Genomic DNA, 17,567 nt, shown 5'->3' with positions numbered 1-17,567 from the left:
GTATTGCTTCTTTAATTAGGAGTAAAGGTCCCGTATTTATACTAGTTTTCTAGAATTTTTTCTCAGATGTCCTACAATAGTATATTCAAAGTGTGTTGCCCAAAATCTATCCTTGATGCTGGAATTTAGTTGTGCTTTTAGTAAGCTCAACACAACTGCAAACACGCCATTTTACGCATCTGTAGCTTTAATGCTAATGAGATGTGCACGCCTGTCTCCAACAGTGTGTGTCTCTCTAAAAAGCGCTTTTGTGCACTTTTTACAAGCACAGCAATCCCTCGTTTATCGCGGTTAATTGGTTCCAGACCCGTGAATTTCCGCAGGGTAGGATTTATAAAGATGATATAAACATCTAACCTACCAACAGAAAGAGTAGACTCTCGTCTTTCATCAGAACAAAAAAGTTTGTTTCTACCTTTTTCCGTTAAAAGGTGTGCGCACGCATGCGCACATGCACAGTTAAAATTTTCCTACAATTGTAACCTTCTGCACACTACACTCTATCTCACTTCCTCCTTGCTGCCAAGCACATTAATACATGCAAAAGATCCATGCCGAGCTCTTATCAAATGCACGTCTGCCACCTTGTGACCCCTTTTATTGTGCACTTGCGTCATCACCTCTTTTTGTCTCTTGTGCAAAAAAAACGTAAAAGACGTACTATAAGTACATCTTTTGGATTAAATGAGTTAAAGACTATGTGAATGTCCCTCCTTTTTTACTTCCCAGACAGTGCAGTGTGTAGGTTAAGCTGTGTGTCACATACAGCGTGTGTTGACTTGTGTTTGCGTTTGTCATCGTGGCTGAGGTAGTTGTCTGGATAGCTGCATGTGAAAACCTACATAAACCATCAAAAGGTTGCCTCAGATAGACTCTGACTACTTGCAACTCATGCTGCCAGCTTGTATATTAGAACTTTGTTATATACTTTGGAAGCATATGGGCCCGCTGTGGCCCCCGAGCCGTAGTTTGCCCACCCCTGCTCTAGGTGCACATACCACTATTCTAACTTGAAGTTATTTTCATAGATTTATTGTCTATCACTAAACATATTCATGGAACCTGATTGTTTCATTGGACATCTTTTGTACATACTACATACACTATCAAACAAGGGTGCCCATGGTGATACTGTACATTGTGCTTGTCTACAACTCTGCATTTGTTGTTTAAGTCGATATTTCTTTCATATTCTAGACCCCAATGAGTCCTCACCCACCATCCTGGACAGTTTCCAAGGAGGGGAGGTGTATGCAGGCTATAGTATCGAGCTTCCCTGCATAGCAGGAGGTTATCCCAGCCCCACTGTGCGCTGGCTGAAAGATGGCCGCCCACTGCCCTCGGACACCCGCTGGACACGGCGTTTGACGGGGCTGACCATCAGTGACCTGCGACAGGAAGACAGTGGCAATTACGCATGTGAAGTCACCAACAGCTTTGGCTCAAAGGAAGTGTCTGGACAGCTTCACATAATAGGTGTGTGAGCACTACACACACACACACACACACACACACACTGGGAGACTACAACGATCTCCCTTCTGTCTGGCAGACAAACACATCCACACACTCCTCTACTATTGGTTTCACACACACGCATGAGTGTGTCTACCAAATGTGTGAGCGCTACAGTATATGATGCCCCAACATGTCAGCTCTCAAAATGGGCGACAGGGCTGTAATTCACTGAGACTTAAGCCATAACACAGCTGCCAGCACCACTTAGCATCATTGAGGAGGAGTCTGAAGAAGATGGAGGTAGAGACCAGAAACCAGGGGTCAAAGACAGGATGAGCAGACGTCCCGCCAAGACCAGACCAGAATGACATTATTAACAACGTAACAAGATAATAATAGTGTGGGGGACATTAAGGTCAAAGTGTATATGCATACAACGCAACAAAGACAAGACGAAGAGAGACGAGAGAGGTCAGCTTTGCCAGTGGGCACATCATGGCAGCACACTCTGTGACTTTGACAGGATGGGGGGGTGCTTGGAAGGCACAGGGATGCCCCCCAGCACACACCACCAGCTGCCTTATTGCTCGCTGACATTTACACACACACACACACACACACACACGCGCGCATGCACACACGCACAAGCGGACATAGATGTGAAGAGATATTTCCAGCTGCTTTTTTAAATGAGTGCGTCCAACTGATTGAGTCGCCGCCGCTGATTGTGCTCTCACTTGATTTTTTTCCCCCCTCCTCTATGAATTGAAATGTACACTGTACTCATAAATCTGTGTGACACTTGGTATCACTACACAGTCACTTGGCAACAAGAACATTGATGTCACTTTACAGTAAAGAATAATTCCGGGATACAGTAATTCTTCGAACAGTGATGACTGAATTTCCGAGAAGCAGGATTCCTTATTTATAAATGGAATGTTTTTGTAGTTAGAGCATAGAAAACCTGTTTATGATCTTCTTAATATATTTTTTAACATTATTAGAGCCCTCTAGACATGAACAGACACCCCTATAGTCACCTTTGCACTCGTATAACCCAATATAGTAGAGAAAATAAGAGTAAATAAGCCATTTTTATCACATACGACTTGCGGTATAAAGCTCGTGAGTGTTGCTGTAAATGTGTTGTCAAGGAGAGCTGAGTGAAGGGCGGACAAGAAGTGGCGTCATGGGTTCAGAGTTGAGTTTTAGTTTGGCTTGGGTTACATCAGCAACAGTAGCACGTGGTTTTATTAGGGATTATTGTGCCTGTTGTGAGATAATTCAAAACCTGATTTTTCCGGCAATCCAGTCCGGTGCTTGTGTGTATCACCAAACCTGACAGTAACATTACTGACACCTTGTGACCAGTTTGGTATACTACATGCAGTATCAGTCACAGCGTCTTTAAGTGTGTCTTCTGAATGCCTTATGTTTATATTTTAGTTCATTTAGCGTTTTTAATGCTTGAAATGCTTAATTTAGGCAAAAAAATGTATTCAAGATGCGTATTTTCTGACTAATAGGCCATATTCAGCCACGAAACAGCATGGTTTATTAATTAATATTTTTTTTAAAGCTATGATAGAGTGAAGCCGCGAAAGGGACGACTGTATTTTGTCAATTTTGTATTTAACAAAATAGAGAAAGTGAGTCACTAATCCACTAATGGTGACTTTCAACTACATTTTAATGACACACACTCAACAAAAATATAAAGGCAGCACACTTGTTTTTGTGCCCATTTTTTTGTTTTGTAGTTATTTTTTTTTCTAGTGTTAGTTAGCACTTCTTCTTTGCCAGGTGTGCCTTAGACTGGCTACAATAAAAGGCCACTCCAAAATGTGCAATTTTACTGTATTGGGGTGATTTTAAGGGGTTCATAAAACCAGTCAGTATCTGGTGTGACCACCATTATCCAACGCAGCGCAACACAACTCCTTCGCATAAGGTTGATCAGGTTGTTGATTGTGGCCTGTGCAATGCTGGTCAAATATTGTTCTCCATTTGGAAAAAAAAGGGTGTTGCCGTTGTTTGTTTGTTAGCACGGGAATGATAACAACTTTGAGACCTGTTGTTAGACAATTGCAAAACCTGTTGTCTTGTTGACAAGCAGACAAAACCACTGTTTTTTTTTTGCAGTTTACAATAAAAACCTGGAATGAATGGGGTTATTCATTGTTATACAAGAATTACAGATAAAACAACAGTTGTGTATTGACATTCACATTTTTATGACACAGAAATGGGGTTGGGAAAACCTTTTTTTTCCCACAAAAACAATATATTCATTTATCAAATGACTGTGGAAAAGGCTCATTGAATTTGCATATGCACATATATAAATTATCTCATCCAAATTGCAGACTACTGAATCGAATTAGTTTGAAATGTTATTAAAGCTACTACAGTATGTACCGTATTATGCTAATGTGACATTATTGAATTATCTGTGATTTATGCCTCAAATGTTTTCATGGTAAATCCTTCTTGCAGATCCACTTAGAGTCACCTTGTCCCCCAAGAACCTGAAAACTGGCATTAGCAGCACACTCTTCTTCACCTGCACTGTAGAAGGTTCGCCAGAATACACCATCAGTTGGTACCGAAACACAGAGCCCATCTTCCCCGACCAGCACATCTCCATCCAGGGGCAACACAATGACACACTGCAGATCACTGCAGCACAGAAGTTCCACTCTGGGGCATACCAGTGCTTTGCTTCTCGCAAGGGTCACACAGCTCAGGACTTTTCAATCATTCTGCTGGAGGGTATGTAGGAAAGACACCGTTATTTGTACAAAACACATCAAACACATTGTGAAAATGGTATTTATCGTGCCACAAGAAGTTATTGTTTGTCATTTCATGAATACTCCTAACCGATCATCTTCACATTAAAATCCCTTGAACCTCAGACGGTACCCCTCGTATCGTGACGTCCTTCAGCGAGCGGGTGGTGAACCCCGGCGAGCCTTTCTCCCTCGTGTGCGAGGCCAAAGGAGCACCGCCTCCCTCCATCACCTGGACGCTAGATGACGAGCCTGTGGTGAGAGACTCCACCTACAAGACCAGCCAGTACACCCAATCGGACGGCCTGACCGTGTCCCACGTCAACGTCAGCAACCCGCTCATCCGAGATGGGGGAGTCTACCGTTGCGTCGCACGCAACTCGGCCGGCAGCGCCGAGTACCAAGCGCGCATAAACGTAAGAGGTGCCTGTCTGCTTTTCAATATAAATGCACTCCACACCTGACTCTATACAAATAAAATAGAGATGATCTATGTAAATATACAGTATACATTCACTTCAATCTACAATCTAAATAAATATACAGTACTCACATACAAACTTTGAGCTGCCATATACTGTATATGTAGGGTTAAGATAAGAAAAAATACAAATATCCTCAGTCATATTTTAGCAAAGGGAGCATAACTAACCTCCCTCTCCACCTCTCAACTTACCCCAATCACTCTGTCCATCGACCTTTTATCGCTTCACCTTCTGTTTCCATGGCTGCTCCCTCGCTCTGCCATGACCTCCCTCACCTCATCGGCCCGTCTCTCCGACCACTGTGTCTGCCCCGCCGCCCCCTCCCTCTCGTCCCGGTGTCTCCAGGTCCACCCCGAATTAGACCCATGCGGGACATGACCGCAGTGGCGGGCAGGAACACGTACATAACGTGTCGCGTCATCGGCTACCCGTACTACTCCATCAAGTGGCTGAAGGATGGGATGCAGCTGCCCGATAATCACCGTCAAGTGTTGTTTGACAATGGCACCCTGAGACTGACGGACGTGCAGAAGGGCGCCGATGAGGGTACCTACTTGTGTAGCGTTCTGATCCAGCCCCAGGTGTCAATCAACCAGACTGTTCATGTCACTGTCAAAGGTAAGTGAAAGAAATCAATTCAAGTGGCCCACATCTAGCTAAAATGATGACTATATTTTTATACAGGTCCGTGTGTAGCGCTAGTATAAGATTGCAATATTATAAGTCAATTTCAGATCATTAAGCATATTTTATACAATATGTAGTTTAGATTTAATAATTAGTAATTATTCATTTTCTCTGAATAAACTTTTCTCATAATCCTTATGCTGCTTTTTTGGAGTAATTTCATGAGCAGTTGTGTTTAGTTTTTGGCATTTTTTAAAATTGGTTTTATGGATCACAAACGACAGAACCCAAAGACAGACCTGCCAACATGTACACATTTTTATATGGCACACATTTTGACCCTTGAATACACTTGTACTCTTCGCTGCTCTCAGGTACACATTTTGTCAGTTTCAGTCTCGAGTTTAGACGTGCACCTCCCAAAAAAAATCTTCGAGCTGCAGCAACGCAGACCAATAAGGCTGTGATTGGTCGGTTTGTAGTACATTACTTCCTGTCTGTATACGACTCCCTAAGAGGGCGGACAGCCCACTTCCGCAAACGTCTTCTCCTTCAATTTTGGATCGATATTTGCATTAAAAATGACTGTTGTATAGGATGTGTACCGAACACTCGTACACTCCCTGTCTCTCTTTAATTACCATTGTTCGCTTGCTATGAAGGAAGCTGACGAGCTAAATAGTGGATGAGAGCTGTGGTTGCTCACAGCATTGATGTCACGTCATGTGCTCAACCCTGACAAAGTGCTATAAAACCAGGGGTGCCCAAAGTGCAGCCCAGAGGCCACTTGTGGCCCGTGGCACATTACTGTATAGAAAAAAACGATTAAACACAAAAAAACAGCTAAATTTCTTCAAGGTTGGCAGGTCTGCCTGGCAACAAGTGGTCGCACTAAATGGTGCTCTACGTTGCCGCATCTGCGTCATGACTATAATATTTCATTTGTGACATGATGAATCATGAAAGGTTTTTGTTGTGTTGTTGCTGTTGGAAGGGAAAAAAAAGTTACGGTAAGAAAAGGGAGTGCAATTTCCTGGCGTGTAGTTGCTGGTGCTCCCCCATTTTTGCGGTGAAAAATACAGCGCTGGTCCCTTTTGGTTGCCATAGTTGTTTTATTTTGTGTTCTAGGACTGACTGATGGATTCATTTTTAGTGATGTAACGATGGTAGCAGGGCAGCTGCAGAGGTGTTTAAGGGTGTGTTCATGCGCCTGCGTGTGCCTGATTTAATTAGATGAATAATAATGAAGCCTAGATTAAATCCCCCAGATGTCTCAGCTGTAGTACCCCCACCCCAACCTCCATTACTATGGCAACCGAATGACTTCCTCCTGCCAATTGGATCCAAACCAGAGCAGCTATTATGGGCTACAAGAGATGGTGGCTGAAGGGGGGGTAAAGAAGAGGGGCCCTACTGGCCAATAACCTTCTCTCAGCATTGCTGCAGATGGCCAGGGTGCCACTCGTCCACATCTCCCCACTGCTATTATTCATCCCAACCTCTCTCTTCTTCGCAGTGCCACCTCTCATCCAGCCCTTCGACATTCCCTCAACCTCGGTGGGGAAGCTCATCTACATCGCTTGTGTGGTGTCATCCGGGGACATGCCCATACGCATTACCTGGCACAAAGACGGCCAGCTCATTGTGCCGGGCCCAACCTCTGGCGTTGCAATCGAGACCAAAGAGTTCATGAGCTCGCTTCAGATCTCCAAAGTGACGCTCAAGCACAACGGAAACTACACCTGCATCGCCAGCAACGCCGCTGCTACTGTCAGTTGGGAGCGACAGTTGATTGTTACCGGTGAGGCACTGCTATAGCGAGGGATGACGTGATGATGAATTGGGTCAGAATATCTGTGACTGCTAATTTTCAAGGGGATCTTTTATGCTACTTTACCAACCACCCTATGAAAACAGCACGGTTTTAATACAACGATCATTTAAGTCAGGGCTGTCCAAACGTTTTCCACATACTGAAAAATGAAAGGATGCAAGGGTACGCTGATATTTTGTTACTTTACTTTGTTTTTATTGTTCCTGATAATATTACGACTTTTAAAAATATAATATACTCTCTGCTTCTGAAATGACATAATTTTAGGAGTTTATTCTCATAAAATTGTGACTTTTTGTTTTTAGAATGCGACTATTTTTTTGTTAATATTTTAACTTCATCCTCTGGAAATTACACTTTCTTTTTGCACATTTTTTCCACATAATTATGACTTTATTCCCATAATATTTTAACTTTATTCTTGTAACGTAAGTTTTTCCAGAACCTAATTTTCCAAAAATTACAACTTTAGTAATATTAAAGACTTTTAAAAATAACATCTATTTTATTTAATATTTTAAATTTATGCTACCAAAATGTTTTTATTTTTGCTGTTAATGTTCTTCTTCTCGTAAAATTATGATTTTCTCATAAGATTGCAAGTTTTTTCTTATAGTATTTTGAATTTATTCTTGTAAAATTACTGCTGATTTTTTCCTTTTTTTAATATATTTTTTTAGTTTTTTTGTTATTATATTTTTAGAATAATTCAAAATATATATGAATATATATATTTAAAAAAACAGCCGCGAGCTTCAAATGGCCCTGCACTTTGGACGCCCCTGATTTAACTTGATTGCAATATTTTGTCTCTCAGTGCCGCCACGGTTTGTGGTGCAGCCCAACAACCAGGACTGCATTTACGGCAAAGCCGGTGTGCTCAACTGCTCTGTAGAGGGTTACCCACCTCCAAAAGTCATGTGGAAACATGCAAAAGGTAAAATAATCACTGCATAACAGCTTAAAGAAATGATGTATGAATAAGTGATGCCCCTCACATGTATTTATGTTGTCATGAAGGTGTCGGAAACCCCCAGCAGTACCATCCAGTCCCCCTTACCGGTCGGATCCAGATCATGTCAAATGGATCTCTGCTGATCCGACATGTGCTGGAGGATGACCGTGGATACTACCTGTGTCAGGCCTCCAATGGAGTTGGCTCTGACATCAGTAAGAGCATGATCCTCACTGTCAAGAGTAAGTACCAGTCAGTCCTTTTCTGCTTTGAAAACTGTTGTTTTTATGAGCACATATCCCAAACTGTGCATGGTGTTCATACACAGGCAATCCTAAGATTTTTGGTGGGGAGTCGACTCTTGCAAGATGCATTTTTTGCCCCAGGGTAGTACAGCCTGTACCAAACCTAATAAAAAAACACGTCTCTGTCCTTAACTGGGGGTGGATTTACTATTGATGGATGTGTTCCATCTGCCAGTCTGTGTGCTGCTCAATGTTTGGTGGGGAAAAGGGCTGATGAATTAGTGATGAAAACAAAACCACGGGAACCCCTACGATCAATAATCTATGTCTGAGCATGGGAGACCTGTAGAAGGAGACGGGCAGGAGAGATGCAGCGCATGAAGGCCAGCAGGGCTTAAAGCGTGAAATGTAACTGGATAAGGAAGGGTAGAAATAGATGTCTATACATTTGTAATATATCTTCGCTTTCCACCACCTCATTCCCGCTGCCTTGTCTCATTACGCCATATAATGCTATTTGTCACACTGACTCGTGTCAATGATTCCTCTCAGTTCCTGCCATGATCACCAGCCACCCCAACACCACCATGGCGAGGAAGGGCCAGACCAAGGAGTTAAATTGCACAGCTCGAGGCGAGCAGCCCATCATCATCCGCTGGGAAAGAGGGGACACGGTCATCGACGCGGAGCGAAACCCTCGATACTCAATCACCATCAACAAGAAGGGGGATGAAGTCATCTCAACCCTAAAGGTCAGATAAGGAATATGTCTTACATGACTTGTCCGATGTCTTTAGGAGCTGTATGACTGAAGAGTAGAGTTAATTAACAGTGGTACCTCAGTTTTCGTATGCCCTGGTTTTCCTAGGAATTGTTTTTTGGTGAAAAACGAGGTACTACTGTATTTAGAGTATGCACTGACGGTGAGCAGATGCATCAATACTGAGCAGTATTCTTTGTATATGTAAGGATATACTGTATTGCTAAGCTTGAAATGGGTATCAGGATATAAAACTGTGTTTCACGTTTCATCTTTACCAGTTAAATTGCTCTTTACCGTTTTTAGTCAGCTGGCAAGTGCCTTTTGATATTGTTTTTACTGTTAAATCTGTATTTATTTATGTATTTCTTTTTCAAATTGTAACATTTTTGTTTTTGTTGCTGCTCATAGCTTAACCCAGCAGAAAGAGGAGATTCTGTCTTCTTCTCCTGTCATGCAATCAACTCCTATGGAGAAGGCAGAGGCCTCATCCAACTCACTGTGCAAGGTATCATGCATAGCAAACACTTGCAAGCTATCATGTCACGAAGCTCTAGGGTCAATACGAAAGCACATACAGTTATTATGGCGGTCCGTCGAATGTATCTGATCTCACCTATTTTGCATATACAGAACCACCGGATCCCCCTGAGCTGGAAGTGAGGGAGGTGAAAGACCGGAGCATGAACCTGCGCTGGATCCAAAGATTTGATGGGAACAGCATCATCACAAGCTATGACATTGAGTACAAGAACAAATCCGGTAGGGACCTAAAACCAAAACTCTTCATGGCTTGTTTTGATATTCTGTCATAAAAACGCCACACGGCTCCACTTTTCAGACTCTTGGGACCATATGTACACAACCAGGAACATCTCACCCACCAACAACCAAGCCAACATTGTAGAGTTGCACCCGGCCTGCGTTTACAGCATCCGCATGTATTCCTACAACAAGATTGGTCGTAGCCTTCCAAGCAAAGAGCTGACAATCAGTACAGAAGAAGCTCGTAAGTGTTTATCTCTCATGGAAAGGATTTTAATCTCAGAAATGTGACCGCCATAATTGATTGGATGTCTTTCCACAATAGCACCCGACGGGCCACCAATGGATGTAATCCTGCAGCCCATGACATCACAGAGCATTCGGGTCACATGGAGGGTAAATTACTGAATTATAATTTTATCATGTCAGACCTGCCAACATGTACACATTTGCCATACACGGCACGCATTTTGACCCTTGAACACACTTTTTGTTGCATTTTGTTGTATTTCACTGGCTTCACTTTCGAGTTCAGTTTAGAGTTCAGTCTCTGCACGTAGCGTGACATGCACCTTTGGGGAAAAAATCCTCGAGCTGAGACGACGCTGACGGTTAAGGCTGTGATTGGTCGGCCAGTGGTACATTAATTCCTGTGTGTGTACAACTCATTCAAAAGACGGACAGCCCACCTCTGCAAACGCGTTCTTTTCAAATTTCAGGTCGACTGACTTGTCACGCAACGATTAGTTCCAGCTGCAAGAACACTCAGCTTCTCTCTTTAATTAAAATTGTTCACTCGCTAACAAGCTAAGGCTATGTCCACAGGAAGACGGATACCTTTTGTTGTATTTTTTATTATTATTGTTATTGTTATTATTATTATTAGATGATTAACGCACCGCTCCTCCACTCCACTCCCCGACACCAGTGTTAAATATATCCACGTCCATCCACACGAGTGGCGTTTTGAAAAACAGTAACCGGCTGTCATGGTGCATTATGGACAGAAGAAAAATCAACCAGAGCTGAATTGATTGAGCAATATAACACACCTGTTCATTAACACACTGAGATATTAACAGTGCAATGGTGTGTCCATTTTCTTTAAAATCAGCACACACTTGCATGAAGCTCAGGAAACATACCGTAAATGTTTTTTTTAATTCCATGATAAGGCGCACGCGCGTGAGCCTACCAACACCTGGAACTCCATAACTTTATGTTCCGTTCCTAAATAAGGTTTAAACATGAGCTATTGTCACACGTTTCTTATGAAACAAACCAAAAAACTCAGTTGCTATAAGAGAAGGGCCATTTGTGGCTTGTTTTGTATTGGCTTGCTGCACATTGTAGGAATAAAAAAAATAACCGCAAAAATGGGAAAAATTATACAGCAAAATAAATTTGTGTCACTTTTTGTTTTGTTTTTTACAGAATTACAAAAAACTTGTAGATTTGCTCCCTCTCACAAACCACTTTAAGGTTGCCAGATCTGTAATATTCTCTTTAAATGTCTTTCTATCTTAAAATGTGTGAATGCTGATGAGAGACTTTGTTTTTAGAACATTCTGTAGCTCTACAATCATTCAATCACAGCTATTCAGTTGTTATGCCTATCATTTCATAGTTATGCCACCCCAAAAAGTGTCTGCCATTTTAATTAATATCTGCTCTGTATTTTTTAATAACAGATTTGAATCCATTGTACATCAATATTTTTTTTATTTTAATTAACAAATCTCTTCAAGGCCCCAAAGAAAGAGCTGCAAAACGGTGTGATCCGCGGCTACCAGATTGGCTACAGAGAAAATGGCCCAGGCAGCAATGGCCAGTACAGTATTGTGGAGATGAAGGCTACTGGAGACAGTGAAGTGTACACCTTGGACAACCTCAAGAAGTTTGCCCAGTACGGAGTGGTGGTCCAGGCCTTCAACAGAGCTGGAACAGGCCCTTCTAGTACTGAGATCAATGCTACCACACTGGAAGATGGTAAGAGAGAAGCCTAAGGTGACAAGATGATGAGGGAGTAGGAGTGTATGAGACGCTAGAAAAGATGCATTTGTTTTGTTGAGTAAAGTGGCAACGGGACAACAGCACATTAGTCAAAACAGCTAACATTCATTTGTAGACACACACACACACACACACACACACACACACACACACACACACACACGAACACTAAAAATGGTTGAATTAGATTTGCAGCACATCCCCCCCCCCATGAAGCTTTCTACTTTAATTAGCACCCTCATTAGGTTTGTAGAGGCCCAGGAAGGAACAAGGAACGCTCCTTTTCACCTCCTTTTCCTCATCTTCCTGCTGCTTTTCCGTCTATCCTTGTCCGACACATCCAGTCCATGAATCCCTTCCTTTTTCATTTACGCTGATATTCCTGTCATTCAACCATCATATCTCTTGTCTTTGTGAATGGTGTGCACACCTTGATCATGGTTGCATGTTCCATGTGCGTGTGATTGACCAGATAGGTCATCTAGCATCAATTTCATTAAAGAGGAACATTATTGTCATCGTCCAAACTCATGCAACCCCACCCTCATTTGCATATGAACCCCTGAAGGTGTAGCTCTTTTACTATGCACTCAGCACTCTTGATGCTTTTCCAGCCCTCCATCAACACCTCCTCCCACAGACACTTCTCTTCCATTTCTCTAAAAGCTTGCAGATAACAAGAAGCCATTGAGAGCTAATTTGAGCTTATTGGACTGATTTATTCGTGCAGTGATTGCCTGTGGGTTGTGGTGTTGAGTAGTTCCTCAAATGTCAGCTGCTTCCGCAGTCAAGCTCGATAGTAGATCCGTCAGGTCATTTTAACCACAACAATAACCCGCGCGGCTGGTAACCTAAAAAGTCACACATTTGCAAGATACAGCAGTAAAACGCCTTCCCTTTTGTCTCCTCAGTTCCCAGTGAACCCCCACAGAATGTACGAGCCATCTCAGTGACTTCGGACGAGGCGGTGATCACATGGGCGGAGCCTCCACGGCTGACGCTGCACGGTGTGCTGAAAGGTTACCGGGTTGTGTTTTGGTCCCTCTTCCCCGACGGAGGTGGGTGCTGTGGGGGCCGGGCCCAGTGGCCAATGCAGAGTAATTATCATCTATCTCATTCTAAAGTTCACCAACCCTCTCACCTCATTGTCAGTGTTATGTTATGTCAGTGTATATGTTGACGTGTATCTCATAAAGCACTTCCTATTTCTGTGGATTTTTGGATTTGTTTGCTGTAGTTAAATGTGTTTGTGTCTGTGCTTGTTCTATTAGCATTATTGAATGTTGGGAAATTGGCAATTGCTTTTCTTAATACAGTGGAACTTCGGTTTTCATCATTCCATCATGACGAAAACCAAAACTCCCAACAACCAAATCAATATTTCCCATAAGAAATAATATAAACCCAATTAATCTGTTCAGAAAAACAAAAATATGAACACCAAACACATTTTATGGAAAAGAATTATGTTTACATGCGGGAAACAAAGTGAAAAACATATAAATGACGAATGAAATGGATAAATGAACACCAACATATCATGACTTTTACCTTTACTGACGACTAACAAACACAGATGAGTGGCGTTAGGAGGGGAGGGGGATAGAAGAGCCACGCGGATGCCGTTTCACTCTAGTCTGTTAAAAACTTAACTTTAAAGAGTAAGAGTAGAGCTCTATAATTGCTTACTTGAACTTATTGTAAACAGCAGCGTGTACAATCATTACAGTGGTGCAGGTTCCTACCTTTACATTACAATCCTATTGCTACGAAATCTTTCTTGAATTCAATAGCGTTTCTCACCTTCTTCTCAAAGTTCTGGCACTCCAAACTTTGTTTTGCAGCTGTCCTAAATTTACAAAAGCACAGATTCCTCTACCACTCAGAAAGATGCTGTGCGCCTGAACACATCATCAGTGCAAAGTGCAGTGCTTGAAAGGAGGAAGGAAGGAGACGGATACGGAGTTGTTCATCACGTTATGGTATAGTGTACGAAAACCAAGACATATTTGTGGCAACAGTGTTTGAGGAACTGAACTGAATCCTACGAATACTGAGGTTCCACTGTACTGTTATATATTGTACATGCAAGAGTACCACAAAATATGCGTTAGTTGCGATTTGCTGTAGTTGTTTGTTGGTGTCTGGTGATTTATGTTTTCATAGTTATGACTAATGCTTAAGGAAAATACAGTTACAGTTGTTATAATCATTTCAGAAATGTCCTCCCTTATTTTCTTTAGAGTGGGGAGAGATGCAGAACATCACCACCACACGTGAGCAGGTGGAGCTGCGAGGCCTAGAGAAGTTCACCAACTACAGTGTTCAGGTCCTCGCCTACACCCAAGCTGGCGATGGGGTCCGCAGCAACGTCCTGTACATCCAAACTCGGGAAGATCGTGAGTATACACTCTCAAGAAATTCTCACGTTTATTCCTTTCAGTTTGCAAAATGTCTGAAAGGAGGAATTCATGGGTTATGCTTGAGTACAAAAGATAGGGGAGTAGATAAATAGGTGCTGGGTGTATCTCAAACCCGTGACAAAAGCTTATTTGTGCTCCGAAGCTCCATTAGCAGTGCTAATGAGAATTAAGAGGCTTTGGGTACACGGCTCAGGGCTGAGTGAGGCCTGGCGGGAGACGCTGGGGGGGGGAGGGCTGCGCTCTCTCGCACAGCATATAACGCGTAGGAGTCAACCATCATCCTGAGCCTGCATCCTTTCCACCAGCCTTCTTGCCATAGGCAGAGGGATTAACTCTTCTTGGATTAGGAAGAATTAATTTTGTGCTTACACCATTGGAGGCAGGATTAGTCAGATCCATGTCTCTTTATAAAGGAGGGGTCTTTGGGTGGCAAACAAGATGCAATGATAGAAACGTCATACAGCCTATTGTATGTCTTGAGGACTTTCTCATGCATTTTACTGTCGATTGTCCCCTTATCAAGGCAATAGATCATAATGGGCCAATCGTGAAGGTGGCTCTGTTTCTTTTGTACCATTGTGCTCCTCCTCTTCATCATGACACAGACCATGATGGTTGCACTGCAGGCTGTTTGTCTGGGCAGATTTTGGGCACCAGATGGGACTTGAACCCTGCCACTCCCACTATGCGGTTTTATAGAGGTTCGGTTATGATAATGACAAGTGCTTCCTCACAACCACCCATCCTCACTCCCCCAGGATCTGCATATTCACTTCACCCTTGCCTCTCTTGTACAAGCTACCCTGCTACATCGTAGCTGAGAACGGAGGCATTGACTGGCTGAATGACGGGATCAGGGGGTCCTTACATTTCGCAAAAAAAGGAATCTGGAGATGGATTTACCAAGGTTTGGTATTACCCTGCAGTGCCTCTTTCTGCAGCCCTGAGATGAGGCCCACTGTCAGATACACCTAATATTTATGTCAGGAATTGAATAGGTTGGACACTGTGAATCCCACACTGTATAGCTAAGGACACAAAAGCCTCATTGTGACCCTCTTATGCCATCCAGTGCCCTGCTGTGTTTACTCTAAAGTGAGCATTTTAAACTCTCCTTGAGGCTTTAGCTTGATTACTTACAATGGAGCGTATTAAGTGGCATCCAGTGTAAGCTGAAGTGGCTGACAGAGGATCAGACACTCGTGTCTAATCTGTTTGTGGGTCTGCGAGTTAGGAGAATGCTGGTTGTCACAGTGTCAGAACTGCTGACCAATGTCTGAATGAACATATGTCACCGCTGGCCATGCAAACGCACTTCTTTCAAAGTCGTCCCGGGGCGGCTTAGTGCAGGATAAGACTGGAAATCTGCAAACAAGCCTGATCACTTTAATAGGCATCCAACACTCCGCGTGGGAAGGATGCAGTGGCACAACAACACGCATGGGTGCACATGAATATCCAATGCATGCCTGCCCTTCTAACTTGTATATTTGTTTTCTGTAGTTCCTGGCCCACCGGCTGGCATCAAGGCAGTTCCCTCCTCTCTGAGTAGCGTGGTCGTGTCCTGGTTGCCTCCCCACAAACCAAATGGTGTCATCCGCAAGTACACCATTTACTGCTCTAGTCCAGGGTCTGGACAGCCGGTAAGCATGTTTGTTCTTTGTGGGCTGATCACTGATTTAAACATGATTGACCATGCATGTCTGATGATATCGGCCGATATTAGTATAAAATCGGTTCATATCTGTATCGATTTTTCTGCCGATAATGATATCGTCACGCATGAGATGTCGCGGTGCTCTATCCAGCAACAAGCTTGCTAGCTCAGTACGTCTGTCAGTAGGTCTGGAATTTTTTCCACGTTTTGCCTTCGGATTGTAAATTAGCAATCTGCAATGAGGGGGGAGTAAGGTGTCTTCCTTTGATACTTTTAATTTAATACCACACCTCAGGAAGAATCACGCAGCTCACATTCATGCGGCAAAATAATAGGCGGCTGGAGAGTGTGTGAATGTGAATGTGCAGCTTTCCAAATTGTTGTTGTTGACAATTGGATTGTCATTTTGGCATTTATTAAGACTAACCTGTCTTACTTGTTGGTAGGAGTAGAATATGTTATTTTAGGTTATGGTATGTTATGGTTTTCTATTTTGATTTTAATTGTTTAAAAATAAATATGACACCTTTTGTAGAACTTGTGTTGCATATTAGAGTATTTGTTTTATTTTGCACAGTGTTTGTTGGTGAAATGCATCCAGTGGGATCACAGTCAAAGAAGCATACTGTAACGTGTTCATTCATTACACAGCGTTAGTTTGAGGGAAGAGCTGCTGCCAAATTCGGTATCTGTTGGTATCGGTGTCGGTAATGAAGTGCTGGGGTGTATCGGCTATCGGTAAAAAGCCAATATTGAGCATTTCTATTATTAAATTTACCCGTGTGCACAAATGTGTGTTTGTATGTGTCTTTTTTTTTTTGTCACTCTTTCACTCTGTTTGCGCCATCGCCTTATTGCCTGCCCTCCCAGATGAACAGATGAGGTTGTCTTGGCAACGTGATGAGACGTAGATATGCAAATGAGGCAGGGAACAAGCTCACACATGCACACTGCCGCATCAGAGAGCCACACAGACATCACATTTCAGCCATTTGCTATTTATACACCCGTGTGTGGTATTTCACTTTTTGGTTATATCATGTGCACACAAACAGCATCACACAGTGAATTCTGATATCTCCCCCTTTTGTTGTTATTCCAAAATGCTCCTCAATTTCTGTGCATGAGTGCCATGTAAATGAGCAAGGGCTGGGAGACGGGGAGGGAGGGACGCTGAAAGAAAGACACCATTAGAGGTAGGCACAGACTGAGGGGAAATGGGGGGGGATGAGGGGAGAGAGTGACAGACGGGCAGGGAAGGAGGGAGGAGCAGAGGAGGGTATCAGTCACATCGAGATGAGAGTGCTTTTGTCCGTCTTTTCATTATCTCCCTGTATCACTCCCTGGATCACCACAACACCGCCGCTATTCTGGTGGAATGTTCGCACCCCCTCCACACACATACACACTCGCACGCGTCCTCCCTCCCTCGGTCCCCCCCCCATCCTCTCCACCGATTTAGACAGAGAGGGAAAGGGGAAAGCAAATGCTGAAGGAGCCCGAAGATGAGCACTAAAAAGATGAACAGATTAAAGAGACAGAACGGGAGA

At 43.0% G+C, this 17,567-nt stretch overlaps 1 protein-coding gene across 1 annotated transcript in view; it reads left to right on the top strand.

Moving 5' to 3' along the window:
* Window positions 1–17,567, top strand: part of LOC129169576 (cell adhesion molecule DSCAML1-like) — a 69,207-nt gene that overhangs the window by 40,646 nt on the left and 10,994 nt on the right. Inside the window, exons 5-20 of the mRNA XM_054756119.1 lie at window positions 1,198–1,476; window positions 3,958–4,233; window positions 4,380–4,676; window positions 5,084–5,356; window positions 6,882–7,166; window positions 8,017–8,136; window positions 8,220–8,396; window positions 8,952–9,151; window positions 9,571–9,667; window positions 9,793–9,921; window positions 10,001–10,168; window positions 10,250–10,320; window positions 11,673–11,913; window positions 12,849–13,034; window positions 14,181–14,336; window positions 15,864–16,003. Coding sequence (XP_054612094.1) covers window positions 1,198–1,476; window positions 3,958–4,233; window positions 4,380–4,676; window positions 5,084–5,356; window positions 6,882–7,166; window positions 8,017–8,136; window positions 8,220–8,396; window positions 8,952–9,151; window positions 9,571–9,667; window positions 9,793–9,921; window positions 10,001–10,168; window positions 10,250–10,320; window positions 11,673–11,913; window positions 12,849–13,034; window positions 14,181–14,336; window positions 15,864–16,003 — 3,095 coding nt within the window. The remainder of the gene's footprint in view (window positions 1–1,197; window positions 1,477–3,957; window positions 4,234–4,379; window positions 4,677–5,083; window positions 5,357–6,881; window positions 7,167–8,016; window positions 8,137–8,219; window positions 8,397–8,951; window positions 9,152–9,570; window positions 9,668–9,792; window positions 9,922–10,000; window positions 10,169–10,249; window positions 10,321–11,672; window positions 11,914–12,848; window positions 13,035–14,180; window positions 14,337–15,863; window positions 16,004–17,567) is intronic.

This window comes from Dunckerocampus dactyliophorus, chromosome 16 (genome assembly GCF_027744805.1).
Source record: "Dunckerocampus dactyliophorus isolate RoL2022-P2 chromosome 16, RoL_Ddac_1.1, whole genome shotgun sequence".
Taxonomy (NCBI): Eukaryota; Metazoa; Chordata; class Actinopteri; order Syngnathiformes; family Syngnathidae; genus Dunckerocampus; species Dunckerocampus dactyliophorus.
The sequence above is the reverse complement of the archived record's forward strand: the minus strand, read 5'-3'. Positions and strand labels throughout refer to the sequence as shown.